The sequence below is a fragment of the Leopardus geoffroyi genome, chromosome C2, assembly GCF_018350155.1.
Source record: "Leopardus geoffroyi isolate Oge1 chromosome C2, O.geoffroyi_Oge1_pat1.0, whole genome shotgun sequence".
Taxonomy (NCBI): Eukaryota; Metazoa; Chordata; class Mammalia; order Carnivora; family Felidae; genus Leopardus; species Leopardus geoffroyi.
Window position 1 is genome coordinate 152520665 of NC_059333.1, and position 27935 is coordinate 152548599.

General features: G+C 47.9%; 1 protein-coding gene and 1 long non-coding RNA gene across 4 annotated transcripts in view; both read right to left on the minus strand.

Annotated features, from left to right (window-relative positions):
• The window catches only part of ACVR2B (activin A receptor type 2B), a 40591-nt gene extending 24487 nt beyond the window's left edge, over positions 1–16104 (minus strand). Inside the window, exon 1 of one of the 3 annotated variants that reach the window (XM_045436537.1) lies at positions 15563–16104. In XM_045436537.1, coding sequence (XP_045292493.1) covers positions 15563–15614 — 52 coding nt within the window. In that variant the 5' untranslated portion in view covers positions 15615–16104. Of the gene's footprint in view, positions 1–9971; positions 10214–15562 lie in introns of those variants that run through there. The other 2 variants (XM_045436536.1, XM_045436535.1) reach the window with 2 other exon arrangements.
• Positions 16105–18704: 2600 nt separating this feature from the next.
• Positions 18705–26304, minus strand: LOC123575804. Its single transcript, XR_006701001.1, has 2 exons — positions 23484–26304; positions 18705–19536 (listed from the first exon to the last, which is right to left on the minus strand). It is a non-coding gene; the product is annotated as an uncharacterized LOC123575804 (long non-coding RNA).
• Between the last annotated feature and the right edge of the window lie 1631 nt (positions 26305–27935).

Genomic DNA, 27935 nt, shown 5'->3' on the forward strand with positions numbered 1-27935 from the left:
TCTTTGTCATACTTCCAAATCCCTGTTTTATAATTCTGTAATTGAATTTCTTGAACATTTATTTCTGCCACTTGTCATTCTGATGATTTTCACTCACGGCATCTTGTTTCCTTGCATGTCTGGAATCTGGGATTCTCGGAATTTTGGATTCCGTTTTTGGGCACAGAGCTTACTCTGTCCATCGGGCCTTTTCTGTGAGAATACCGTAAGGCCAAGTTAGAGGGGGCGACCTTCCCAAGATAATTTATGTTTTTGCTTATGCCAAACTTTCTAAGACATGCTCAATCTGGAATCACTTTAATTTTGCGACTTCGCGCTTCCCAGAGAACGCTAGTTGCTATCAATTTCAACTCCAAGCTCACGTAAGCACAGGCCTACGGTTGTAAATTCTCAAGGGAAACTACCTGCCTCCCTATCCACCCAGGTCAAGACAATTTTCTTATATACTCCCTGTGTCAGCAAAAGGATCTTTCTTCCAGTCCGTACTTTTCACTGAAGGTATAACCCCAAGGATGTTTTACCACCTGAGGGCCTCAGTCTCCATTTCATACCTTGTCTCTCGTGCCTTACACACTGCTACCAAACCCACATCTCTAAATTAGGCAGAGATGCAAAGTCCCACCAGCTAAAGGTGGAGGTGCACAGCTCTAGTTTCCAGCCTCCTCTTGCTCCTCTCTTCCTTTCTTACAGATGCAGCCATGCATATCCATTTTAAAAGGATATTTATTATACCTTGTCCGGCATGTCTACGTCTCGTAAGAGGACATTCTCCGGCCGTTTTGCTACTTCGCTACCATTGCCGGAAATGTAAGTCCAGGAGCACCTTCTAAGGGTGACAAGAGAAGCTCTACGTGCCTTCACAAGCCCGGCCTAGGAACAAGGAATCGAGCCAGGTCACCTGAATTCGCTTCCAGCTTTAACTCTGTAAACAGGTCCCTGGCACCACCCTCCCACAGAACAAACTGTGGGTCCCGGGCCATCCTCTGGAATACTTGCTTTTATCTAGGCCCCATCATTTCTGAGGAACACTGGAGAGAGAGCTTCCAGATAAAGGTGAAGGACTGGACACAACCACTACTTTTACTCCCTCCTGTAATGCCATGAAAACCACAGCACAGACGTTTTTTTGAAGGCATAAACCCACGAGGACAAAGAGAACAGGAAAGAATCACAGAAATGAAATTTTGAATGCAAAGCAGATACACCGTGGGTCAATAACCACACAGACTCCTGAGCTGGCTGTGGAAAAAGCTGCAAAGGACCCTCCAACACTCGGGAATTTGTGGCCCTCAATGTCTCTTAAGTCTGGGGTAAAGATGAGTCCAAAGACAGTATAAGGGGCGGCCAGACCCTCAGAGCTCACCACCACTCGCCATGGCTGGCGGCTGCCTCCCCCAACCCAGCAGAAAGTAGGTTATTTTCCAAAGAAGATAAAATAAAGAACCTCTGGACAGGGAGGAGTAGGAAAATTTGAGGGCACAGGTACCATACTGAAACAAGAGGAATACAGGCTAACACAGCCAATGAAGAAATTCCAGCTCTCCTCCCGCTGTGGCTCCTAGGATGTTGGCAGCCGGGCCTATACCTACTCTCCCCCACCAGTCCCCAAGCAGAAAGCAGAAGATACTTCTCAGGAGAACGTGACCAGCTTCAAAAACAGCCCGGTCAGATCATCCTACAGTTGGCAGATTCTACTCAGGAGCTCACAGTTTTCAATCAGTACTGAGGTCCATCCTTAAATATGAACAGGTCTAGGAAACCCAAAGCCACTTACCTGAGAGATAAACACAGGCGGGGTTTAACCAACTTACAGAAAACATATCATGTAGAGAGAAGATAACTTCAAAATTTCTATCAATACCCTCAGAGAGCTCAAAAATCAATACATCCATGAAAAATAAATAGGATGTCATTGTTAAAAAAAAAAAAAAACAGAATGAAAGAGCTCTCAGGAATTAAAAATGCATATATGTGATGGCAGAAATGAAAATCAACGGAAGGATTAAAAGATAAAATTGAAGAAATCTCACAAAGTAAACACACAAAGATACAGAAAATAAGAGGAAAAGGAGAAAAGACCAGGAATCTAGAGGCCCAGTCCAGGAAGCTCAACACCTAAATTACAGGAGTTCTAGAAAGAGAAAACAAAAGGGAAGAAATCAAAGACCAGCACAGTGGAGGAAAACAGGCCCCCCAACAAGGCCCAGAAAAGATCCCACAACAAATGTCTACCAAGAAAGGTCACCTGGGACACCTGGGTGGCTCAGTCGGTTGAGGGTACAACTTCAGCTCAGGTCATGATCTCACGGTTCGTGGGTCTGAGCCCCGCGTCAGGTTCTGTGCTGACAGCTCACAGCATGGAGCCTGCTTTGGATTCTGTCTCTCTCTCCCTCTCTGCCCTCCCTACTCTCTCTCTCAAAAATAAATGTTAAAAAAAAATTTTTTTTTTTTTTAAGAACCAGATGAAAATTCTAAAACTGAATAATCTGAAACCAAAAATTCACAAATACAGGTTGAAAGTAAACAAATGGAAATAAATATACCATGTCAACATAGCTCGAGGGTTACAAGATGAAATTTTGTAACATTAAGACACCAAAAGGGATGACTTCTTCCCCGGTTGAAGCCCCATCAACTGGTACTAATAACCAATATTGAAACAATTTCTCACCTCTATGAAACAGCACTTCAAAAGAACTGAAATGCTTTGACTTTTACTGGAAAAGCTTCCATTTTCCAATTTCTGTGTTGTTCCTTCTTTGCTTAAAGAAGTCCAGATTTCTGGACTTTCTATTCTCTCCCAATGTCTATTTAACTATCTAGCACCAAAAGCTCCCCATTTTAATTACTTTACCTCTATAACGAATCCTGAAATCCAATAGGCGCACCTCGTTCTTTTTCTTCAAGATAGCCTTGGCTCTTCTGGGTCCTTTGCATTTCCAAATTGGTTTACTCTGATTAAAGATTATACCCTACAGGCCTTTTCTGCATCTACTGAGATAATCCTGTGGGCTCTTTTGCTGTTAACATGGATTTGCAGCTGTTAAATCAATTATGCACTTCTAAGATTAAAACACTTGGTCATGATATAATTTCTTTACATACTGCTGGATTCTATTTGTGAATGTTTTAAAGATTTTTGCATCTTATATTCATCAGGGATTAGTTCTGTTTATCTCTTACTCTTTGTTCCCTTAATCTGCTTTCTTTTTGAGAATTCTCTATTCCATTTGTCCCCCGTATTAGCCTGAAAGTTATCTTTCTTTCTTTTTTTTTAAACATTTTTATTTATTTTTGAGAGACAGAGAGAGACAGAGTGTGAGCAGGGGAGGGGCAGAGAGAGAGGAAGACACAGAATCTGAAGCAGACTCCAGGCTCTGAGCTATCAGCATAGAGCCCAACACGGGCTTGAACCCACCAACTGTGAGATCATGACCTGAGCTGAAGTCGGATGCTCAACTGACTGAGCCACCCAGGCGCCCCGAGAATCATCTTTCTATCCTTTAGTGGTTATCCTAGAGATTACAGCATCCCTCCTTGATTTATCAAAACCTAACATTCATAGATAGTTTCATCCTCTCGGTGGCCAAAGAACTTTTAGAACATCCAAATATTATCATTTTCAGTGTTCTTCCTTCTTTTCTGTATCTCTGACCTCCCCTCTAGATCATTTGCCTTCTGCCTGAAGAACACCCTCTTTACTTGAAACCTTCATTCTTGAAAGAGTTTCACTTGTCAAGTTTAGGTTGACAATTAGTTCCTTTAGCATTTAAAGTTATCATTCCACTGTCTTCTGGCATCCACTGTTTTTAAGAAGTTAGTTGTCAATATAACTATTACTCTTGTCATCGTAATGCCTTGTTTCCTCTGGCTGCTTTTTAAGGGTCTCTCCTAGGTGTTCAGAAATTTGGCTGGCATAAGAACAGGTGTGGAATTTTTATTTATCTTATCTAGGTTCACAGGGCTTCCTGAATCTGTGGCTTAATGTCTTTCATTCATTTTGCAAAGTTCTTTTCTACTTCTATCTTTTATTTCTCTGCCCTTTATTACTGTGGCCCTGACTGTGGATCTTAGGCCATCTCACTCCGGCCTCTCTGCGTCTTTCCCTCTCTTCTGTATTATTGTTGTGTCTTTCCAGGGTTTGGTCTGTGTATTATCTTCTGATCTATCTTCCAGTTCACTACTTCTCTCTCCACTTTCACTTAATCTCTTGATAAAATCATCCATTGAGTTCTTAACTTCTGTTAGTGTGCAACACAGATCTGTAACAGACTTTTCATTTGGTTCTTATATATTTTTACAACTCTCTACTGAAATTCCCACTTCCTTGATCATAGCAAGCACTATTATTCAATATGCACACGATAATGCATATGATATGCATATGATAACAATATGCCAATTTGGAGCTCACCCAAGTTTGCCTCAACTGTTGATGTTTCTGCTGGCTACTTATTTTCAATGATCAGCCAGTCATGATACATACAAAACTGTAAAACAATTTGAGGGAAGGGACGCCTGGGTGGCTTAGTCGGTTAAGTGTCCGACTTCGGCTCAGGTCATGATCTCGTGGTCCGTGAGTTCGAGCCCCATGTCGGGCTCTGTGCTGACAGCTCAGAGCCTGGAGCCTGCTTCCCATTCTGTGTCTCCCTCTCTCTCTGCCCCTCCCCTGCTCATGCTCTGTCTCTGTCTCAAAATAAAAAACATTTTTAAAATTTTTTTAAAAAATAATAATTTGAGGGAAAGTAATTTGAGGTGCTATATTCCTGTAATGATGTTACATGTGCTTCCAGCAAGCAGCTGAGGGCACCATTAATTCTAGAACATCTTAATCCTACTTTAAAGTTTATCTTCTTTTGGGGCACCTGGGTGGCTCAGTCAGTTCAGCGACCGACTTCGGCTCAGGTCATGATCTCACAGTTTGTGGGTTCGAGCCCCGCGTCCAGCTCTGTGCTGACAGCTCAGAACCTGGGGCCTGCTTCAGATTCTGTGTCTCCCTCTCTCTCTCTGCCCCTCCCCCACTCGTGCTCTGTCTCTGTCTCAGAAATAAATGAATATTTTTAAAAGTTTTTTTTAAGTTTATCTTCTTTTGGTTCCCCCTTGCCCTCATGTCTTTGGGGTTCCAACTCAAAAGGAGGGGTTCACTACCCTCTGTTTAAAGCCCCACAAGGCTATCAAATGAAAATGCAACCCTATGGAAGAACTAAAAAGGACTCAAATGTCAAAGTCACTACCCTGGGCCTCTGTTCTTACACAGATCCTGACTTGGTAGGTCTTCCCTATATTCTTAGCTGTACAATGCTTTCAGCCAGAGATGTTTCCCAAGTTTGTCCATCTTTTCCAGGTGCCTTCAGAAAGAGGGTTGGTCCTGGTCATCAACAGAGGAAGGCTCCATGTCCACCTTTTACCCAGGTTTTAGACTATTTTCAGGAACACATAATACCAAAAGGGGAGACTTCTCCTCTACACATACACAGAAACTACAATCACCTGCCTAGATCAGACTGTCCGTGGAAAGTGTTTAACCGAGACCCTAAGGGCAGAGGTCTGAAAAACAGTAATTTCTACTCCAAAGTGTAACCCAAGAGGGAAACAGAATTCTCTTTCAACCGATTTTATTGTTTCAGATTGTTAGGGACCAAACTATATCCCCCCCCCCCCCAAAAAAAACTCTTAAGTCCCAATGTGACTGGAGAGATAAAGCCTTTAAAGAGGTAACTAAGGTCAAATGAGGTTATAAGGGTGGAGCCCTAATCCAACAGAACTGGTGTCCTTATAGGAAAGGGAAGGGCACCTGCTGTATGTGCACCCACGCGGAGAAAAGACGACGTGAGAACACAGGAAGCACGCAGCTATCTGCAAGCTCACCAGAAACCACTCCTGCTGGCCCCCTGAGGAAGACTTCCAGCTGCCAGGACTGTGAGAAAATAAGCCTCAGTCATGGAAGCCACAGTGTCTGTGGTATTTCAAAGCCACCCGTTCTACGGCAGCCCTAACAGTCTAATACACCGTGCACATCACCCTGTACGATGTGGGGCAGGTGACTGAGACCATCACTCATTCTAGAAACGGTACCATAAATCCATTGGCCCCTAAATCCATAAGCAGAGCCTGACAAGTGGGCTTACACAAGGAACCCCAGTGGAACAGCAGCGGAACAGCAGGCAGCGTGCTGAGGGAGAACAGGAACGCAGACGCTCCGGAAAACAAGTCATTTCAAACTGGTCGCGGCAGAAAGCTAAACAAGGGCACACCGCACACACTCAGCCAGGAAGCGAAGCTCATCTGAACCCCCTTCTGTCATGAGAAGCTTTGGACCAGATTCTAAAATAATTCTGCAAATGTCTCCTACACCCCCCCCACCACCACCACCACCATCATCACCGCATGTGAAATCAGGATCCTGCCATGCCATGATCTTGGCAAATGCACCAGGTTCACAAGGGGTCCCTGTTACCCACAGCCCCTCACAACCTTCAGCAAGTGCTTCCCTCGCTCTGGAGGACGGAGGCAGCATAAAACACGGCCAGTGAGCTCACGAAGATGCACACATCCACAGCCATCCCAAAGCCAGACCAGCACATACGGGCTAGTCCACTGTACCTCTCCTCTATCAACACAGTAAGCAGGAGACTCAGACACAGGAAGCCGCCTCTCTGGCTCTCCTCAGACACTAGATCTTGCCCGGGCACCCTTCATGAAGTGGGCTATTTCCAATCTCTGCAATCGAGCATTTCTAGAGGGGGAGGAGAGGCTCACATAGTCTGCAGAGGGTCACCTGCCATCTCACCCAGCTTCTGCTCCCACTGCCGTCACCTGGGTGGCCGGGGGTCGGGGTGGAGAACAGTACAGCCATCACTCAATATCAATTAAAATTTAAAATACATATGTCCTGGTGTACCTGGCTGGCTCAGTCGGCACAGTATGCAACTCCTGATCTCAGGGTTGTGAGTTCAAGACCCAGGTTCAGAGTAAAGATGACTTAAATAAATAAATCTTTAAAAAAAAAAAACCAAAATATACATGTTCTATGAAGCAGAGATTCCTCTTATCATCTGTCCTCGAGAACCAATCTGCATGAACTATATACAATCAGAAAGTCCATCAATAGGAAACTCGATAAAATGTGGTCTACATACAAACTTTGAAACATTAAACAGCTATTAAAAAGATCCGGGTTGGGGCGCCTGGGTGGCGCAGTCGGTTAAGCGTCCGACTTCAGCCAGGTCACGATCTCGCGGTCCGTGAGTTCGAGCCCCGCGTCGGGCTCTGGGCTGATGGCTCAGAGCCTGGAGCCTGTTTCCGATTCTGTGTCTCCCTCTCTCTCTGCCCCTCCCCCGTTCATGCTCTGTCTCTCTCTGTCCCAAAAATAAATAAAAGTTGAAAAAAAAAAAAAAATTTTAAAAAGATCCGGGTTGATCCATATGTATGGGAAAGACTGTTAAAACATATCTCTGACTTTCAAAGCCATGAACATGCAACAATACAGATGTCAGTCGCAAACATGGTGAACAAAAAATGAACACAAAACAGTTCACTCTGTTAGATTCCACTCATATAAAGCACAAAAACAGGCAAAACTGACATGTCCTGTGAGAAGTCAACATAGTCGTCACCCTTAAGGATATACAGGGGTAGAGAGTACAATGGAGCAAAAAAGGGCTGGTGGGGAGAGGAGCTGGTAAATTTCTGACTCTCAATCTAGATGCTGATGACCTGGGCATATTCAGCTTGTAAAAATTCATCAAGCTGTCACTTCTGATAATTACATTGTTCTACCTGTATTTTATACTCCAGTTAAATGTTTGAAAAGGTACAATACCATTTTAGGTTAAAAACTCTATTTCTTTAAGTACTTTCACAGATGCACAGATAAAATGTGTAGGACTCAGATGGGGGCTAAGGGTGGTAAAGGGCCCTGGTTTACCTGTAATGTTTAATTTTCTGCAATTGAATGTATGTGCATTATCTGTAAGACTAAAAATTAATAAAACTTCAAATGGGAAAAGAAGTTTGGCCACAGTGACCTCTACTCCTCCAACTACACCCAGGGTGGCTAACCAAGAGAGTCCTGGTAAGAGGAGGTTTGGAAATGGTTTTACAGGTCAGGAAAGGCAGGAGTGCATTGCCCTGGCTCTCCTTCCCCTGAGTGGCCCTGCAGGACCCACTCTCAGGTGGAGGGCTCACAGGAGGGGACAGCCAGGCGGAAAGGGAAATCAGAAGTCACCTCTGTAACTTTTCCGCCCCTCCATTTCTGACCCCCAGGTCCTCAGGGCACAGAGAAGCTAGACCTCCTTACGAGGCCTGAGCCACAAGGCTCCTCTCTAACCCAGTCCCCGCCCAAACCAGCGGTCTAAGGTAGGCCCTGGTCTGCCTGGCTTATGAGCACCTGAAGGGAAGGTCAAAACTTGGGTGACAAGGAAATTCCCCCAAAAAACCACAATCAAATAAAGAAATAAACAATCTTAACCAATGGCTGTCAGCCCAGGGTTCTGAGAACTCATGCATGCTTTCTGAATTGATGGGGGGGGGGGGGGGGGGGGGTTAAGAAGGAGGGTTGTCAGCGACATTAGACATTACATTAAAGGCATTGTCCTCATACCTGAAAACACTGTGCACCACTACACAAGCCAGAAGGAAAAAACATCCTGACATTAACATTCAAGAGAGTCAGCTTCCAAGTCAGCCTCCTGTTACCATTGGCTCAGGTCTAGGAGGCAAGCAGAGGCCCCGCCCTCTCCTCGGATGGACAGACAACAGCTGGTCTGGTCACATCTTCCGAAACGCTTGACCACAAACTCCGGGAAGCAGCCTTCTCCAACCTCCAGCCAAGGGCTTGGGTTTCCAACCAGCCTTCCTTTTCCTTCTCCGGAACTAATTTTAGCCTCCTTGGTTGTCAGAGTGGAACTGAAATAGTCCGCAGAGGAACATTTGCAAACGAGAACACAAGCTCACCTCACAAAACACCTCTGCTCCAGCCCAAAAGCTGACCAGAGAAGTCCCTTTGTGTGGCAGGCCAGGCCCCTAGAGAAGGTCCCCTGGGGGGGGGGAGGGCCACACATCTGCCCAGAGAGGCAGGCTTCCTTTCCAACACCTGCTCCCAATAACCACATGTCCATGAATGAGAACACCCAGCTAGGGCTGCCAATCCCCCAGAGAGTCTGAATAAAAGCACACGTATGTGTACAGCAAGACTGGAAAAACCGGGGCGAAGCACGGCACTGTCCAGAGGCAGGAGGCCGTGATTGATCTTGGGCCAGGAGGAGGCACGGCTTACTCCCAGCCCAATCATCACCTGGTTTCCAGGACCTCGGACAAAGACATCACTGGGCAATGTAAAACACAGAGACTCAGAAAAAGGCAGCAGCGTCTCCTCTCCCCCATTTCGGCCCCCACTCCCAACTTGGGCATCCAGGAGTGGCACCACCAGGTCCTCAAGAAACAAGCACCTCCGGGCTACGCTGGGCCCGAGTCTGGCGAAGAAAGACCAAAGAGGAAGCCCCAAGGGGGTGGGCATCTATTCTAGAGCAAAGAACTGGTGACTGAATGGGAGAAAAGAAAAAGAGTTCTGAGAAGGCAACAGGATGGAGCATAGTCTCAACCCCAGTAAGAAGCCCTTTAAAATAAACCCTGGACACACCAGTGAGTGGAGAAGTTGGAAACCCAACCATTTGGGGCTGCATCTTCTAAGAGCCCAGTGTGCAATCTGATGCCCGGGCAAGCTGTGTCTTGCAGAGCCTGAGATCAGAGAAGAGCCCCCAGAAAAGCCCTCCCTCGCAGAGCTCCGAGCAGGTCAGGAGAGGCGTGGAGAACAGACACGGGGTGCCTACCTGCCAAGCCCAACACACAGGCGCCCGGAAGGACCAAGCCCTTGGGTCGGGCCATCAGGGCTGGCCACGGTGCTGCCCACCCCACCTCCCGGGGTCTGCCCGCCCACTCCCCGAGGCCAGGGTGGAGGCCGGCGCCCGTACCTCGGAGGAGAGGCGGCCCCCCTGCGCTGGCGTCCCCAGGCTCGGCGGGGCGCCAGGTGGCCAGCCTGCTCGAGGGCAGGGGCATGCCCGCGTCCTGCTGCAGCCCCAGAGTTGCTGCGGCCCGCCGCCAGCCTCAGCTCCCAGCCGCTGCGCGGGCGGCTCCCTGGCCCGCGGCCCCCGGGTTCCAGGCGGCACCGCGGCCCGGGCAACACGCACTGCCTGACATTCTGCGCGAGTGGGAGGGCGAGGCCCCAGCGCAAAGCTCAAGGCGGCAGGCAGAGGCGGGTGGGCGGGTGCGGGCAGGCGGGCAGGCAGGCTGCCTGGCCACCCACGGCCGCCGCCTCCCTGAAACCCGAACCACTTTTGGGAAAACTCAAGGACGCCAGGATTCTCCTTGCTGGCTGGCCGAAGTACTCCCGAACCGCTCATTTCCAACCAAACTCTCAAAGCCGAGCAGGCTGAACAAACAGGGATCTCCCTGGCTTCGAGAAGAAGCCAACCTCCCATCCTGAATGCAGGAAGGGGGAGAGGAGGGGTGCGGTAGGCATTAACCATAACCCCACCTCCCACAACTGTCTCTTTAAAAGCATGGGAACATTCCAGATCAGACGTTTTCAACCTCAGGTGATTTGCAACCCCTCCGTTTAGGACATTTTTGTTGTCACAATTAGAAGGGCGATTAGCATTGGGGTGCCTGGGTAGCTCAGTCCCTTAAGCGTCCAACTCTTGATTTCGGCTCAGGTCGTGATCTCAGGGTTCTGGAGAGTGCGCCCCTCCTGGGGCACTGCGCTGACAGTGCGGAGCCTGCTTGGGATTCTCTCTCTCCCTCGCCTTCTGCTCCTCTTCCACTCTCTTTCTCAAAATAAATAAAAATGAACATTCAAAAATAAACAAACAAAAAGAAGGGGTCCAGATCAACAATAGTGTTGAGAATTGAGAAACTCTGTTCTAGTCTACCCAGCCAGGACCATGCCTGAGAGCTGTCTATACAGTCTCATTCTCAAAAGTATTCCCCTTGGGGCGCCTGGGTGGCGCAGTCGGTTAAGCGTCCGACTTCAGCCAGGTCACGATCTTGCGGTCCGTGAGTTCAAGCCCCGCGTCAGGCTCTGGGCTGATGGCTCAGAGCCTGGAGCCTGTTTCTGATTCTGTGTCTCCCTCTCTCTCTGCCCCTCCCCCGTTTATGCTCTGTCTCTCTCTGTCCCAAAAAAAATAAATAAACGTTGAAAAAAAAAAAAAAGTATTCCCCAGACCATCTCCCCCTGAGCCCCCAGATCTCAGTCCACAGTAACAAGCCAGTATCTACAAGTGAATCTAAGCTCTAACTTGACGTCCCTTGGTCCCTACTTGCACCACCCTAAGCTCCTAGGAAGGGGGTGAATGCATTGGCACTCAAGGGGGGGTGGTGTGCCTGGGGAAGGAAGAGAAGGCAGAGACCAGGGGCTAGCATGGAAACACTATACAGGGATCACAAAAGGCAGAAGCAAAGAAGTCATGTCCAGTGGTTAGAACAAGGAAAGCGGAGGAAGCAATGTGGGAACAAGCCCAGTGCACCCCCAAAGACAATGAATTGTCCCTAAGGACCAGTACAGTGGCTATGTGCAGGACAGCCAGGACTTCACGGAGCCCAATCCAGGGGGCTCCAGGTTCCTGGTATCCATGCAAAACAGCAAGTGTGTATGCACAATGCATGTACCGGCCGTGACATGCACATGCTTTTTCTCTTATTTCTATTTTCCCAGGGGGAAGAGTCCACAGCTTTCATCAGAGTCCCAGAGGGGACTCATGATACAAAGGTCCATGCTATAAGATGGGCACTCTTCACTGGGCTCCCTGAAAAGGTAATTTCGTGGGGTGCCTGGGTGGCTCAGTCCAATTCTTGATTTCGGCTCAGGTCATGATCCCACAGTTTGTGAGATCGAGCCCTGCATCGGGCTCATCACTGACAGCGTGGAGCCTGATTAGGATTCCCTCTCTCCTCTCTCTCTGCCCCTCCTCACCCCCATGCGCATGCACTCTCTCTCAAAAGTAATAAATAAACATTAAAAAAAAAGAAAGAAAAGGCAATTCCTTAGGCGAAGTGCCAGGGGAAGTCCGGGTGCTATTTGGTGATTCTCGATGCCCAGAAAGCCCTGCAGGGCAGTACACCCAAGCTGTGGGAGACTCGGGGTTCCAGGACTTGTGTGTGCACACAGCTACAGAGCCTGGGAGGCCGAGTGAGTTTCTCTTATCGTTTACCTCGGAAGAGCCTCTAAGAGATTAAGGGTGCCCACTCCTCCCAAAGGGCAGCCCATCCAGCCAGCGACTGGCCTAGAGTACCCAGCAGGTACGAGGATGGGTAGCAAAGGACACTTTTCCCTGACGAATGGCACCAGCACCCAGTGGCTCTGTAGTCTGTGTCCTTAACAGTCACCACTAGACCAAGCCTGAGGGTCCCTACACTCATCACACACACACACACACACACACACACACACACACAACACACACTTCTCCCCTGCGGAAACACACATCTTTGGGTCAGAGAGTGGCCAGCCTATGAGGACAAAGCGGGCAGTCAAAGCGGGCAGTTCCTGATAGGACAGACAAGGGTCAGGTCCTCCTCCCCTAGTGGCTCCTGACATTTCACTCAGAACATTCTCCACCCTACCCTCATTTGAACCGGAAATACAGAGATAGATGTCAAGAGTTCTTAAAAGATATACAGACATGTGTCCAGGATCTCCATTGCAAGGCAAGAACCAAATAACTTACTTTGTCGCAAGGACACTAGGCCAGGCCCAGAACCCAAAAAACTTGCAGAACTAACTGAACAGTGATCCTGTAACAAGCACCATGAGCCATTATGATAGCATAGCAGAAGGTCTGCCTTTTCTTCTAGGCCTGCGCCATCCAATACGGTAAACCACTGGCTAAATGGGACTACTGAGCACTTGAATTGGGGAAAGTTTAAGTTGAGATGTTCTAAAACACACACTGGATTTTGATGATGGTACCAAAAAAAAAAAAAAAAAAAAGAAGAATGTAAAATATCTCATTAGGTGATTTAATACTTATTACATGGTGAAACGATTACTTTGTATATATTAGGTTAAATAAATATACCATTAAAGTTAATTTCATCTTGTTATAGACTGTTTGTGTCCCCTCGAAATTCGTTATGTTGAAACCCTAACCCCCAATATGACGGTATTTGGAGCTGGAGCCTTTGGGAGGTAACCAGGGTTAGACTGGTTCATGAGGGTGGGGCTCTCAATTTGGGATTAGCGGGAGAGGAAGAATGATCCCTCTCTACCTGGCCCTCCAAACACGAGGAGAGGCCACGTGAGGACGTGAGGACACAGTGAGAAGGCAGCAATCTGTAAGCCAGGCGGAGGGTCCTCGCCACATCCCTACCATGCTGGCACACTGATCTCGGACTTCCAGACACTAGAACTATGAGAAATAAATTGTTATTTAGGTCACCCGCCTATAGTATTTAATACAGCGAGCGGTCCGAGCAGACTAAGCCACCTGTTTCTTTTCCCATTTATTGACACAACTACTAGAACATTTTAAGGTATGTATGTTGTTGATGCTACGTTTCTGTGGGACAGTACTGTTCTTGACCTTCCTACTGCGTGCTGCAGAGGACGGGGTAATTCTAAACAGCAAGCCAGGAGCTGGAAGGAAGGGCATCCATGAACTCAAAGAACAGGAGAGCCAGCTCTCCCCTACCTGCGCCTGAGGCAGCTCTTCCCACAGCTGTTCACAGATCAGGGCAGTGGCCACCAGAAACGTCTAGCGACCCCACCTTCCTCCTAGGGCAGGACCACAGGTCCTTGGATTCCAGTCTAAGTCTAGCTGCCCCACTCTGCAAGGAACACTGCTCAGCACTACCCAGGCCGGGTGGGGGGAGCAGAGGGAAGGAGGGAAACGCAGTCCTTCCAGGGGCCCCATTCCACCCTGCCGAGTCTCATCAAGGAGGGAAGTGAGACTGGCGAGACCAGAGTGAGACAAATTAGGATGAGGATTCCAGGTCTGAGGCTGTCCTGTTCTAGGAGGAGGCCCTCTGTGCAGGCAGGGAGAGGACTGAAAGAGCCCGGGACCTTCGAGAGGGATCTAGAGACAGCCAGGCAGGCTGCCGCGTGCCTATTAAGTCGGAAGCCGGCTCCTCTGGAAGGCAATGCCTTTCTTTCTCTTCAGAAGCATCTCAAAGCAGCACTTAAAAGGCAGAGTTCAACACCATCCCTTTGCTTCTACCACACAAGAAATGGCTCCAAAAGAGCCGCGACGCCCCATCCCACACTGGGCCCAGGGACCAATAAGGGGGTCCCCGTCCTCTTGCTCCTGCACTCAGGCTACGCAGCTCCAAACTCCACAAGGAGAACTCACCTGCTTCGAGTGCAGACAACTAAGCTGTGATACATTAAAAGGAGGCGGGACAGTGGGGGTGGGATGGGACGGAGATTCCCCCATCCCCACCCCCCGCAGCAGCGCGGGGATCCCTGCCCCGCCCCTGCAGGCCAGGCCCCGCCCTTCACGGGTTTCCCAGACGCCGCGCTGCTGCCACCGCGGGCGGCAGGGGACCCGCGCTGCATGTGTAATGGGGGCTGGGAACAAAGACTCGCAGGACCCGACGCCCCGGCTGCCGCGCACCAGCCGCCCCGACCTCTCGGGGCTTCTCCCTGGAGCTTCAACGCGCGGCTCTCCACGCTGCTCAGGGCTGCCTGGAGCCACCCGAACTGGAGCGCGGAGCCCATCCCTGCGCGCAGCCCGAGTTGGGCGCGCCCGAGCACCGCTCGAAGAGGAAAATCACTGCTTCGGCCTTGGGGAAAAGCGCTTTTCCCAGCGGAATTCCCACTGTGTGCACCCGCACCCACACACCCTCCTCCACAGGCACGCGAGCCGAACGCTAGCCCCGCCGGTCACCCGCCCCCGCCACGTGCTTCCCAGAGGCACAAACAGGGACCTGTTAGTGTTTCATCGCACCCCACCTCTCTTCCCAGGAGCCTCAAACAAAGCGACCCGTGGGGCGACCGCACCTCGCGTCCTGGGGCCGCCGCAGGGAAAGCGGGCGTAGGTGCGAGCTGGCGCCAACTGCCCGCCTCGCGGGGAACCACGACGCAGACGCCGGTGGGATGGGGTGCAGGGGACTCCTCCAGGATGTGTGAAGCAGCCCCCTTCATTTGGCTACACCTAGTGGCTCTGAGGGTCGCGCAGTCCTGCCCCCAGCCCCTTCTGCGCCTACAATCCCGCCACCTCCGGGTTAGATAACTGCCTACCCCGCCTGGCCACTTTCCCCACGCTCCGGTTTCCCTCTCGCTCTCCCCGGGTTCCACGCACCCGAGTAGCCTGAACCCCGACCCTGAGGCACTGGACCCCGGCCCCGATCATGGGGTCGCCAGGCCGCCGCACCAACAAGACCGTCCCCCCAAGATTGGCGAGCGCGGCGCCCAGCGCGCCCCCAGTCCCCGCCCCGGGAGGTGCAAGCTGGGTGCAGGTGGCGCGGCGAGGAGGCCACGGGCCCGCCCTTTGTTGGTAAACACCGCGCGGCGCCCGAGACCGGCCCCGCGCGCCCTCCCCGCGCCCCCCACGCCGCGCTCAGTCCTTACCCGCGCACAGCGATCCCCAGAGGAGGGCGAGGGCGGCCCAGGGCGCCGTCATGTTCCGCGGCGCCGCCCCGCGGACACCCGGAGCCCGCGGGCAGGGCCGCGCGGCGCTCCCGGGGCGCGCAGGGCCCAGCGGCGGCTGCGCTCTTCTTCCCGCTTCTTCCTTCGGTCTCGTTCCCCGCGCGTTTCCTGCGCCTTCGTCCCCGGGCAGCGTGCAGGCTCCAAGGGCCGGGCGGCGGGGCCGGGCTCAGGGCCGCTGCGGGCGGCGCAGGTTGCGGCCCGGGCTCCGGGGCGACGCGGGGGCCGGGGGGCGGCGGCGGGGCGCGGGTCGGGGCGCGCCCGACTCAGGCATAGCGCGGCGGGGCTGGGCCCGGGCCCCGGGCGCAGGGGCCGAGTCCGGAGGGGCCATGAACGGGGGGAGGGGTGGGGGGAGGGGAGCTGAACCGAGTCCAAAATGGCTCCTGAGCCGCGGCCGCGGAGCCGAGCCAGCGGGGAAACCCGGATGTTGGATACAAAGAGGCGGGCGAGCTGGGCGGGGAGGGGGAGGGGAGGCGGGCCCTCCGGCCGCGTGGTCCGCGCCCCCCTCAGGGGCGGCGCCCTGGAGAAACAACAACAAGGAGGCTCCGCCCCCAACCCGCGCCCTGCGCCCTCCGCCCTCCGGGAGGTCGCTAACCACCTCGGGACTGGAGGGCGAGGCCGGGCGAGCCGGCAGAGGTGGCGGCGATGGGCCAGGGACCCCGTGGCCGCCGCACCTGGGATCTTGCTCCGCGCTAGAGCCCACGCTCCCGAGCGCACGCTGCCCTGCGATGCGGGAGTGGGTGGACAGCGCCTGGACTCGCCTGGATTCCCCTCCGCGCCTCCGTTTCCCCACCTTTGAAGTGTGGGTCAGTGTGAACCCTGGGAGAGTCGTGTCGGCAGAAAAAGCTATCTTCTCTGAAATGACAGGAGTCCCCACGTCTGCAACCCCACCACACACACACACACACACACAGGCACAGTTGGGCATCCTGGAGTTGGATCCATCAGTGTGAGAGAAAGTGCCGAGCCCCTCCCCGCAGAGCCGCAGCAGGTGGAAAAGGACCAATGGCAACTGGCTTCCCCAGCCTTACCCTTGTCCTTGGCGCCCCCACCCCTCCCCACCCCCGCTTCAGTCTGCACCTTCAAAACTGTTCTCAGTTGCCTCCAGTCCCCCAGTTAAAGATACTGTCTAGCGAATGATTCTGCTGTCCTCTTCACCTGCCACGTTCCTCCTCGGGACCCCTTGTTTTTCACCTCAGATCCTACTCTCCCTGTCACACACCAGAGCTTGGGAGGGTCATGATAGGACTCCCAGCTGAAGAGGGAAAGAAAGCCCATCACAACTCGGAGATGAGGTGCAGGATCCTTGGATACAGAAATTGTCCTCTGGCTTCTCCCGGCTTGCCACAGCCTTTCTAGGAGCAGGGCGAGAGCGGCCAAGAAGGAGGTAGTGCCTGGGGGTCTTGAGTTATTTCTCTTCTCTAAGCCTCGGTTGGTTTCCTTACTCAGAAAGTGAAGAGGTTAGATTTCGGTGCTTTGCATTTTTCGAAAAGCAGAAACCCTATTCAGACAAAATAGGAGCAAGTCGGGGACCACACTTTGAAGTCAGTGCCCAGAAAGATTGGAGTCTCCAAGTCCCTTCCAGTTCTGGAAAATCCTGTGGAAAATGACAGCACCTCCTTGCCGCAATCCCTATATGGGCCTTTTAGCACAGAATTGAATGCTGCTATGAGCTGAACAAGAAGCAGTGTCGTGTGGGATACCCTCTGGGTATAAGGTATTCGGTAATCCTACAGGAGCTACATCTAGAGACACATGATGGCAGGGGAAGGAACTCCATGTTCAGAATAAGTGTCTTTTCTAGGAAAGAAATCACTGCCTCCTCCCTACTGGAAGGTATCAACTATAACCCATTGTGCCAACAATTGAATTTGGCTGGTTCTTCTCTTCTACTCCACACCACGTTAGATATCACAATAAGGGCTCAGGGTGGTCCACGTTGCCAAGACATCTGTGTCTTCCACCTTGATATCTCTGGGAACTCCAAATTTGTATATCTAACTGCCTACTTGACATCTCCATTTGGCAGCCTATCAGGCGTCTCCAACCTGACCTAGCCAGATCAGAATTACCCGTTTTCACCACAAATCTACTTCTCCAGTTGTCCCTGTCTGAATCAATGGCATAACCAAACAACCAATCGCTCAGATCGAAACTTTATGAGCCGCTCTTGATTTCTCCCATGTGCAGTCCCTCAGCAAGTTGGCTTCAAAAACACATCAACCATCAAGCCACTTTTTCCATTTATACCATTGCCTCCCAACCTCTCACATCTGGACCACTGCGATAGCAGTGAACTGGAAGGGGTTGTAACTAGTCACCTGCTTCCCTTCTTGCCTGTAACAATACATCTTCTATATAGCACCTGAAATGATCTTTTAAACATGGACCTAGGATCACGTCATTCCCTTCCTTAATATCCTCCCATGGCTTCCTGTTACAATGACTAACAAAGCTTTACATAATCAGCCCTTCTTCCTCTCCAGCTCATCATGATAAGCCAGGCACACTGGCTTGCGTTCTGTTCCTCAAACACATTAAGGATGTTTCTACCTTGGAGCCCCCACGATCTCCACTGCCACTGCTGGATACTCTTCCCCTGACTCTCTTGGAGAGCTGAAATCCATGTTGTCGAGCTCATGAGATTAGCCTCTATCTCTGCTACCATTTTGTTTGTGAACCAATACTAGGCTGGGAGGGAAAGGTGATGTAGGTATCCGAAAATCAAGTCTGGTTTGGGTTTTCTGTTCTTTCGAAACTACAAGAGCACTAAATACCCCCTTTGGTATTAGACATGAGGTAACTGGCAGCTGAAAGGCAAAAACAAAAAACAAACAAACAAACAAAGTAGCAAATGTCTACATAGAACTTACGGCTGGGAGTTCTGCCATTCAGGAATTCTGTGTTTAGGACCACTATCCTCCTGCTCTCCCCCCGCCCCCCGCCCCTTCTCAATGATCATAGTCAGAAACCAAGGAATTGGGAAGAAACAATTGAGCATGGCATCCTTCAGTATCAGGCTAATAATGTAGGATGGAAAATTATAGCATTATAATATGACATGGTATCCGAATAGTTCTAAGGCATTTTATTGTGAGGGTTACATGCATTCATTTGTCAAGGTAAACCCTTAAAATAACCACAATTTTTGTAATTTGATTTGAAGAACTCTTCACTTTAAAGAAAAGTCAAGTGGCCCCTGCCTCTTTCAACTTCTGAGAGTCATTGGTTAGAGAGATGCTATAGTGGGTAATTATGAGAGATATAGGGTAATATATATTAGAACATATAAGTGGGTAATTTAGTTACAGCAGTACCACATTAAAAGATTTCAGAGGGTACTATTCACTCTATATAATGGGGGTGAACCCCACTCTATATAATGGGGGTGAACCAAACCTTAGTAAGCTATCTATTTCCAATCTATTCTATGTGCCATCAACATTAAAAGTTACTTCGACAACTCTCCAACTGTTTTTATTTCTTTTCCCCCTTCTCTTCATACTTCTCCCCATTCTCTCTTTCTTAACTTATGGTGGCCATCTTGAAGGCAACTAAATTAATTGGGTTGGGTAGAAAGGTCTCTCAAAATAGATTCGATTATGCAGCGGTAACGGAAAATGTCCAAATCTCGACGGCTTAAAACAACCAAATTTATTTTTCGCTCGTGCTACCTGTCCATGGTGAGTCACCAAGCAAGTTCTACTCATTGTAATAACTCAGGGACACGAGCTAATGTAGGCTACATTTTGACACATGCTTCTATTATTACAGAGACAGAAGGCAAGAGCATGGTAAATTATATTCAGGCTCTTAAAACTTCTACCAGATTCCAGGAAAGAGGTGGCTAGGCTGGTGGTTGTATAGTTTTCGAATCTTCCAAAATCCTCACAGAGCAACTACATGGAAACAAAAACAGAATATCCATATACATTTGCAACAATACTAGGTGACAAAGTTTCCCCCAAAACACCAAAAATACAAGCAAACGGAGGCAACCTACAAACTACCAACAGCAATGAAAGCTTCATGGACCAGCATGTGTGCAAGAGGGACCTGAGGAAAACAACAGGGTGGATGAGATTCCCAAGAATAGAATCCCAAACAGCTAGGAGATATTCATTGGAAAGCGTGGTTCAATAACTTAAGAACAGTAGGTGAAACTGGGAGGGGTTTCCCCAATCTGACAGCAAGTGAATGCAAGGAGATTGTGGTAAAAATAGAAACAGCTGGAAGAGTTTGTCTCTTAAGACTGATTAGCCAGGGCTCTGTTTTATCTATCTATCTATCTATCTATCTATCTATCTATCTATTGAGAGAGAGAGAGAGAGAGAGAGAGAGAGAAAGGGAGTGTGTGCACTTGCAAGTGGGAGAGGGGCAGGCGGAGAGGGGGAGATGGAGAGAGAGAATCCCAAGCAAATTCCATGCCCAGCACAGAGCCCTTAGTGGGGCTCGATCCCATGACCCCGAGATCATGACCTGAGCCAAAATCAACAGCTGGATGCTTAACTGACTGAGCCCCTCAGGCATCCCCAGTGCTCCGATTTAGGTCAGATTCCTACATTGAGAAGCCGCTGGAAGTGGAATCAAAATTGAGCTGGGTAACAATTTTCCTCAGGCCATCGCACAGCAACTGGAATGGCATTTGTCATATGTTATATCTACCATAACCAGAAAAGTGGACAAGATATAGGAGGCAATTATTTTTGGACATTATACAAGCTGTAATCCCTAAGGAAAAAAAAAAAAAAAAAGGGAGCCTTATGATTGCCCCTACTTTCTGCCTGGAGACAAATTCCAGTCCACAGTGCAGGAAGTGTATCCCAAGCAGAGCCTGGCAACCTTGCAGAGTTGACAACAGAGTGAGACTAAAAATCAAGAAGACTATAGCAAACTTAACGGGGCGCCTGGGGGGCTCAGTCGGTTAAGCATCCGACTTTGGCTCCGGTCATGATCTCATGGCTCATGAGTTCGAGCCCTGCATTGGGCTCTGTGCTGACAGCTCAAAGCCCGGAGCCTGCTTCAGGTTCTCTCTTTCTCTCTCTCTCTCTCTCTCTCTCTCTCTCTCTCTGCCCTTCTCTGCTCATGCTCTGTCTCTCTCTGTCTCTCCCTCTCAAAAAGAAATAAACATTAAAAAAAAAAAAAGTTTTGCCTAAAAAAAAAAAAAAGGCTATAGCAAATTTAAGAGCAAACTTTACTCTGGTAGAGTACCAGAGAGAGGGGAATTACATAAAGAAAGCTGGACATCTGCAAAGGAGTCTCCTTGGGTCTTTTCCTGAATTCTGAGTTGCACATACACATAATGAAACTCCATGGGGTGAGAGAAAAACAACAACAACAGAAGAGCTATAAGCTATGAGCTCCAAGAACTCACACAGGAAAGGGAAGTTTTTAGCTCTTACCATCCAGAGTGGAAAGTCCTCATTAAATACCCAGCACCCTCAGAGTGAAGATACAAAGGGTCGCTCCACCGTAGCGGAAGTAAACTAGCCAAGAATAAAGGCTACCGTAAGCCCACCATGCCAAGCCTTGAAATGATTAAGCTGATACATAAGTGACTTAAGTACTTACCAGACAAAAGTTCAACACTTTTTTAAAGGAATTCAACACAGGGCGCCTGGGTGGCGCAGTCGGTTAAGCGTCCGACTTCAGCCAGGTCACGATCTTGTGGTCTGTGAGTTCGAGCCCCGCGTCGGGCTCTGGGCTGATGGCTCCGAGCCTGGAGCCTGTTTCCGATTCTGTGTCTCCCTCTCTCTCTGCCCCTCCCCCGTTCATGCTCTGTCTCTCTCTGTCCCAAAAATAAATAAATGTTTGAAAAAAAAATAAATAAAGGAATTCAACAAATTCTGACTCTCTACAATAAAAAATGTACAATGCCCAACATTTAAAAAAACTTTACCAGACATGTGAAAAGGCAAGAAAATGTGACCCACAAGAAGGAGAAAGAATGGTCAATGGAAACAGAAAAGAGATGATGAAATTAAAAGTCAAGGATTTTTTTTCAATTGTTATTTATTTTTAATTTTTTTTTTTTTTTAGTATTTAGTTTTGACAGAGACAGAGCACGAGCTGGGGAAAAGATGGGGGGAGGGGACAGGGACACAGAATCCAAAGCAGGCTCCAGGCTCTTAGCTGTCAGCACAGAGCCTGTCTCGGGGCTCGACCTCAGGAACCGTGAGATCATGACCTGAGCCAAAGTCAGACTTTTGACTGAGCCACCCAGAGACTCTATTTTTATTTTTTTTAATGTTTATTTTTGAGAGAGAGAGAGAGCAAGCTCACAAGTGGGGGAGGGGCAGAGAGAGAGAGACAGAGAATCTGAAGTGTGCTCTGTGCTGACAGCAGACAGCCCGATGTGGGGCTTGAACCCACCAACCACAAGATCGTGACCTGAGCCCCAACTTTCTTTTTTTAAATCAGGAATAAGTGTTAAGTTTTGTCAGACGACTTTTCAGCAACCATAATCAAATTGCTTTTTAGATCTATTAAAATGGGGGATTGTATTCACTGATTTTCTAATACTCAGCCATTAAGCTGCACTTGAGTCATGATCGATCATCTTCAATGCCCTGTTGCTTTCTGTTTGCTGATATTTTCTTTTGGGGATTTTCTTATTGATATTAATCCAATGATATTTGACAAATGTATCATTTATAAATATGATCTTTTTAAAATGTTTAATGCTTATTTTTTTTTTGAGAGGGGTGGGAGTGGGGGAGGGGCAGAGAGAGAGAGGGGGACACAGAATCCGAAGCAGGCTCCAGGCTCTGAGCTGTGAGCACAGAGCCCCAAGCAGGGCTTGAACCCACGAACCTGAGCCGAAGTCGGACACTTAAGTGACTGAGCCACCCAGACATCCCTATACCTATGATTTACACTGAATCATTACAAATTGGCAAAATTGGCAGTAACTTCATTGCTATGAATAAGAGATTGATATGTCGTTTCTTATTTTGTTTTATCGTTATGAGGTTGGGTATTGTAGCTGTTAACTACTGTTAAAATCACGCTGCCTAACAAGCAACCGGAAAGCCTGAGGCTTACAGCACTAAAAGGTTTATTGCTCATGTGACTGAGGTGCTTCCGACATCGGCTGGGCTAACTTACACATCTGCAGTTCAACCAGTTGTTGGCTGGGAGCGCGTGGAAGAACCAGGCTCTGGTCCCACGTGCTCGTCACCTTCTTATCGCAGTAACGCTGCTCTTACAAGAAAGAGAAGGCTCACTCAGGCAAGTCATTTCGAGCCGCAGCTTGCATCCCATTTACTGATGAGGCCAAGGCCAAGTTACACAACCAATCCTACTCAGAATGGGAGAGCGTGGCAAAGCCGTGCAACAAAGTACGCGGACACCATGAGGAACGTGGGGCCATTTCGGCAGCTGTCTCAGTTTTTCCTCCTGGCCGCAGTTAAACACATCATTTCCACATGCAAAGTACGCACATTCCCATCCCAAAGCCCTCGAAAATCTCCGTCGGGTTTAGGATTTCACCATCTAAGTAAGGTCTGCTTGCGCCTACGCTTGAGCCAAGGACATATGAACCAGATATAGGAGAGGCTAAGCTTCTCACATAGCCAACATAAGTGGATGAAAACAGAGACAAGATAAGAGCAAAAGAGCTATCATTTGGGAAGTGTCAGGATGGAAGCAGATAGCAGTCACTGGCCCATAGCAATTGCCAAATCCCACTGGGAGTGTATGAGCAGGTCCCTCTGCTCTATAGATGGGGAATGCTTTGAATTTCTATTGCTGCGTAACGGTAAATAACTACTGTTATCACCACAAACTAAAACAAACGCCCATTTATTATGAGTTTCTGTGGGTTCAGAAACTGGGCACGGTTTACCTGAGTCCTCTGGTCCTCTGCGTCAGAACCTCTCACAAGGCTATAATCAAGATGTTGGCCAGAGTTGGGGGTCTCATTTGAGGCTTGACTAGGGAAGTCATGTGGTTGTTAGCAGGATCCAGCTCCTTGTTAATTGCTGGACTGAGGGCCTCAACTATTGAATGGTTATTGGCCAGAAACTGCCCTCACTTCCCTGCCATGTGGGTCTCTCCATAGGACAGCTTACTTCATCCAAGTCAGCAAGGGAGAGTCATTAGAGTCCGCTAGAAAGATAGAAATTAGAATCATATGTTAACATGATTACAGAAGTGACATACCATCACTTTAGCCAGATTCTATTAGAAGCACCTTACAATAGCTTCTCGGCCTTTTGGCTAAGATCAAGTGTAGAAGCGCCTTACAGGTTCTGCTCACACCCAGGAGGAGGGAGTTACACAAGGGTGTGACTACTAGGAGGCAGGGATCGTTGCAGGCCATATTGGAGTTTATCTGCCACACTGGAAGTGACATCCCTGTCCATTGTTTCCCAAGGCTCTTGGCTTCACCGTCTACATCTTTCACTTTGCATTGCCCTCCTTGAGCACTTCTGAAGAGAGCACTGGAAAACACGCCTCTGAACAACATCCTCAGCCTGTGTCCTGGCCAAAGAAAGCTGGGGGCCTAGAGTCTTTTTTACATTTAGTCCCTTTTAATCTAGGCTGATGCCACTTTTTATTAGTATAGCTCCCTAAAAAGTTCTTTGGATCTTCTGTGCCTGATTTAAATCCACTCTCTACACCAAAAGCCATACCCTATCATTTTTGAGATCTTGCTTGCTCTCTGGGTTTAATCACTGATACTTTAAGGTATCAATCAAGCTGCTGAGGGACAGGAATCTCATGTTTCCTCGAAGTCATCTTAATCAACTGGAAAAGTCTATTAGATAATGCCTTGATTCTTTCAGAGGTCTTGGCAAAGGGTCTTTCAGTCCTTGACTTTGTTTTTACTTAAAGCTAGATCTTAAGTCAGATCTTTTAATGGCTTAAAGGGATGAAGATGAGAGTTATTATTCTAGCACCTTTACATTCCCTCTAAATTCTACTTCAAACCTGGCTAATTCTCTTCCGAGTGATAGTTGACATTTTCAACATCCTGCCTAGGAATGTCTTTTTTCAAGCCCAAATGTTCAGTAGATAAATCTTCCACCTTCCAGGTTACTACAAGGTGCTAGGTTTCCTTGCATCTTTCAGCCTCCCAAAATAATTTTCTCATCATTTTTCCAAGTTCCACCCACAGCCCAGCTCCAATGTCACATATATTAGTTTTTTGATTTGGCACCAATTTCTGTATCAGTTGTCCATTTAAAAAAAAATTTTTTTTTAATGTTTATTTATTTTTGAGAGATAGAGACAGAGTGTGAACAGGCAAGGAGCAGAGAGAAAGAGGGAGACATGGAATCTGAAGCAAGCTCCAGGCTCCGAGCTGTCAGCACGATGCCCGATGCGGGGCTCGAACTCATGAACCACGAGATCATGACATGAGCCGAAGTCGGAAGCTCAACCGACTGAGCCGCCCAGGCGCCCCTGTATCAGTTGTCTGTTACTGTGAATAAATCATTTTAAATATCAATGCCTTAAGATAATAAGTATGTGTTTAGCTCACAAATCCATAGGCTGGTGATTTAGGTTGGACTTGGCTGGGCAGCATTTCTGGTCTTACGTGGACCCACTCACCTGTCTGGGACAGTCAGATACCTTGATTGATCCAGGATGGCTTTGGTCAGGCTAGGTTAGACACAAAATTTTCATAATAAAGGCAGAGAGCAAAATGAGAGAAATCCTCAATTGCATAAGGTATTTTCAAAGCCACGCTTGCATCTTGTTTGTGAAAACCCCATTGGCCAAACTTCCATGGCTGAGCCCAGAGTCAGGGAGGGAGGGCACAACAAAACTCCATTGCGAAGTATGTGGATGTAGGCATAAATGAAGAATTGGGGTTTATTTTGCAATCTAGTATAGGGATCAATGTTGGATTTGCTTCACACAAATAATCTGGAAGTGTTTCTTCTTTTCCAGTGCCCTGGAATACATTATGTAGCAAAGGGGTTAACTATGAAAGTTTGGCAGAATTATCCTGTGAAGCCATCTGACCTAGAGTCCTTTCCATAGTATAGCTCTTCGACAATCTTTTCCATTTCCTTTATGAAAATTAGTCTGCTTAAACTTATCTCTACTGGAGTCATTTTACACATTATGTTTTCCTAGGCCATTACCATTTCATCTAGGTTTCTAAACTTCTTTGTAGCATTGTACAAAATAGTCTTTAAAATTAAAAGTTATTTTGTTTTATTGTTTCACCATTTTACTTTTTTATATTTTTACTTCCTTGCCCTTTTACTTGATTAAGTTTGCTAGTGACTTGTCTATTTTTTTTCCAACTAATCAAAATACTCCTTATTTCCTGTTTTCCAACGTGTGATTTTATCATTACTTCTAACATCCCCCCCTCTTTTGTTCACTGTTCTTTTGTTTTTGAGTTGTATTTTTTTCCATTTTATTTATTTTTTAAATTTACATCCAAGTTAGTTGGCATATAGTGCAACAATGATTTCAGGAGTAGATTCCTTAGTGGCCCTTACCCATTTAGCCCATCCCTCCTTCCACAACCCCTCCAGTAGCCCTGTTTTTTTCTCCATATTGAAGAGTCTCTTATGTTTTGTCCCCCTCCCTGTTTTTAATATTATTTTTGCTCCCTTCCCTTATGTTCATCTGTTTTGTATCTTAAAGTCCTCATTTGAGTGAAGTCATATTTGTCTTTCTCTAATTTCGCTTAGCGAAATTCCATCTGCATAGTTGCAAATGGTAAGATTTCATTCTTTTTGATTGTGGAGTAATACTCCATTGTACATATACACCACATCTTCTTTATCCATTCATCCATTGATGGGACATTTGGGCTCTTTCCATACTTCGGCTATTGTTGATAGTGCTGCTATAAACATTGGGTGCACATGCCTTCGGAACAGCATACCTGTATCCCTTGGATAAATGCTTAGTACTGCAATTGCTAGGTCGTAGGGTAGTTCGATTTTTAATTTTTTGAGGAACCTCCATTTTGTTTTCCAGGGTGGCTGCACCAGTTTGCATTCCCACCAGCAGTGCAAAAGAGATGCTCTCTCTCCGCATCCTTGCCAACATGTTGTTGCCTGATTGAGTTGTATTTTTAATTCATTTATGTTTTAGTCTCTCATCATTGTTACAGTACTTAAAAATTTTTGAGTATAGTTGACACATTGTGTTGCAGTATTAAGTTATATTTCACCTATCACTGCTTTAAATAGATCTCACAGATTTCATTATCATTTTTTAAAAGCTCTAAATTTTTGGTTTATGTGTCCCCTTTGCTCCAAGAACTATTCATAGAAGTCTTTCTCCAGGTGGGACTAAGGAATATATTTTATTGAGGTGCCTGGGTGGCTCAGTCAGTTGAGCATCCGACTTAGCTCAGGTCATGATCTCATGGTCCATGGGTTCGAGCCCTGCATGGGGCTCTGTGCTTTGGGTTCTGTCTCCCTCTCTCTCTGCCCCTCCCCAGCTCATGCTCTGTCTCTCTCAAAAATAAGCATTAAAAATACATATATTTCGGGGCGCCTGGGTGGCGCAGTCGGTTAAGCGTCCGACTTCAGCCAGGTCACGATCTCGCGGTCCGTGAGTTCGAGCCCCGCGTCAGGCTCTGGGCTGATGGCTCAGTGCCTGGAGCCTGTTTCCGATTCTGTGTCTCCCTCTCTCTCTGCCCCTCCCCCGTTCATGCTCTGTCTCTCTCTGTCCCAAAAATAAATAAACATTGAAAAAAAAAATACATATATTTCATTCTCATTTTATTGCATTGTGATTAAAGAAGATTGTATTCTCCCTATTTTGCGGCAATTATAGATGTCTTTGTGATATAATAAATTACCAGTTTTTGTGAGAATAATATATTCTCTATTATTTATTATTATTCCTTATTAGGTGCAAAGTTCAATATATATTCAGAAGATATATAGATTGTTGGAATCTATAGGTAAAATCAAAGAAAATCATTTAACGTTGACAAAAGAAATAGCTGAGGCTGTACCATTCATAACAGACCTTCATTGTGAACTGTGGCCTTTAGCATTATAGTGCCCTTCTTTGTCTAATTTTCTCCTGGCTTCTACCTTTGTCAAACAGCAATACTGCAATCTTGCTTTTTAGGATTTGTATCTGCCTGGTATATTTTTGCCCAGCTCTCTAATTTTTAGCCTTTGTGGATCAATTGTTTTAAGTGTGTCTCTTGTAAATAAGATAATATGATGTTGGTTTGTGAGCTAATCTGAAACTTTTTGAAACAAGTGAGGCCTCAAGTTTAAATAGACGTTTGAGCAAGAGAAAGCATGAGCAAGGGAGAGGGGCAGAGAGAGAGGAAGAGAGAATCCCAAGCAGGCTCCACACT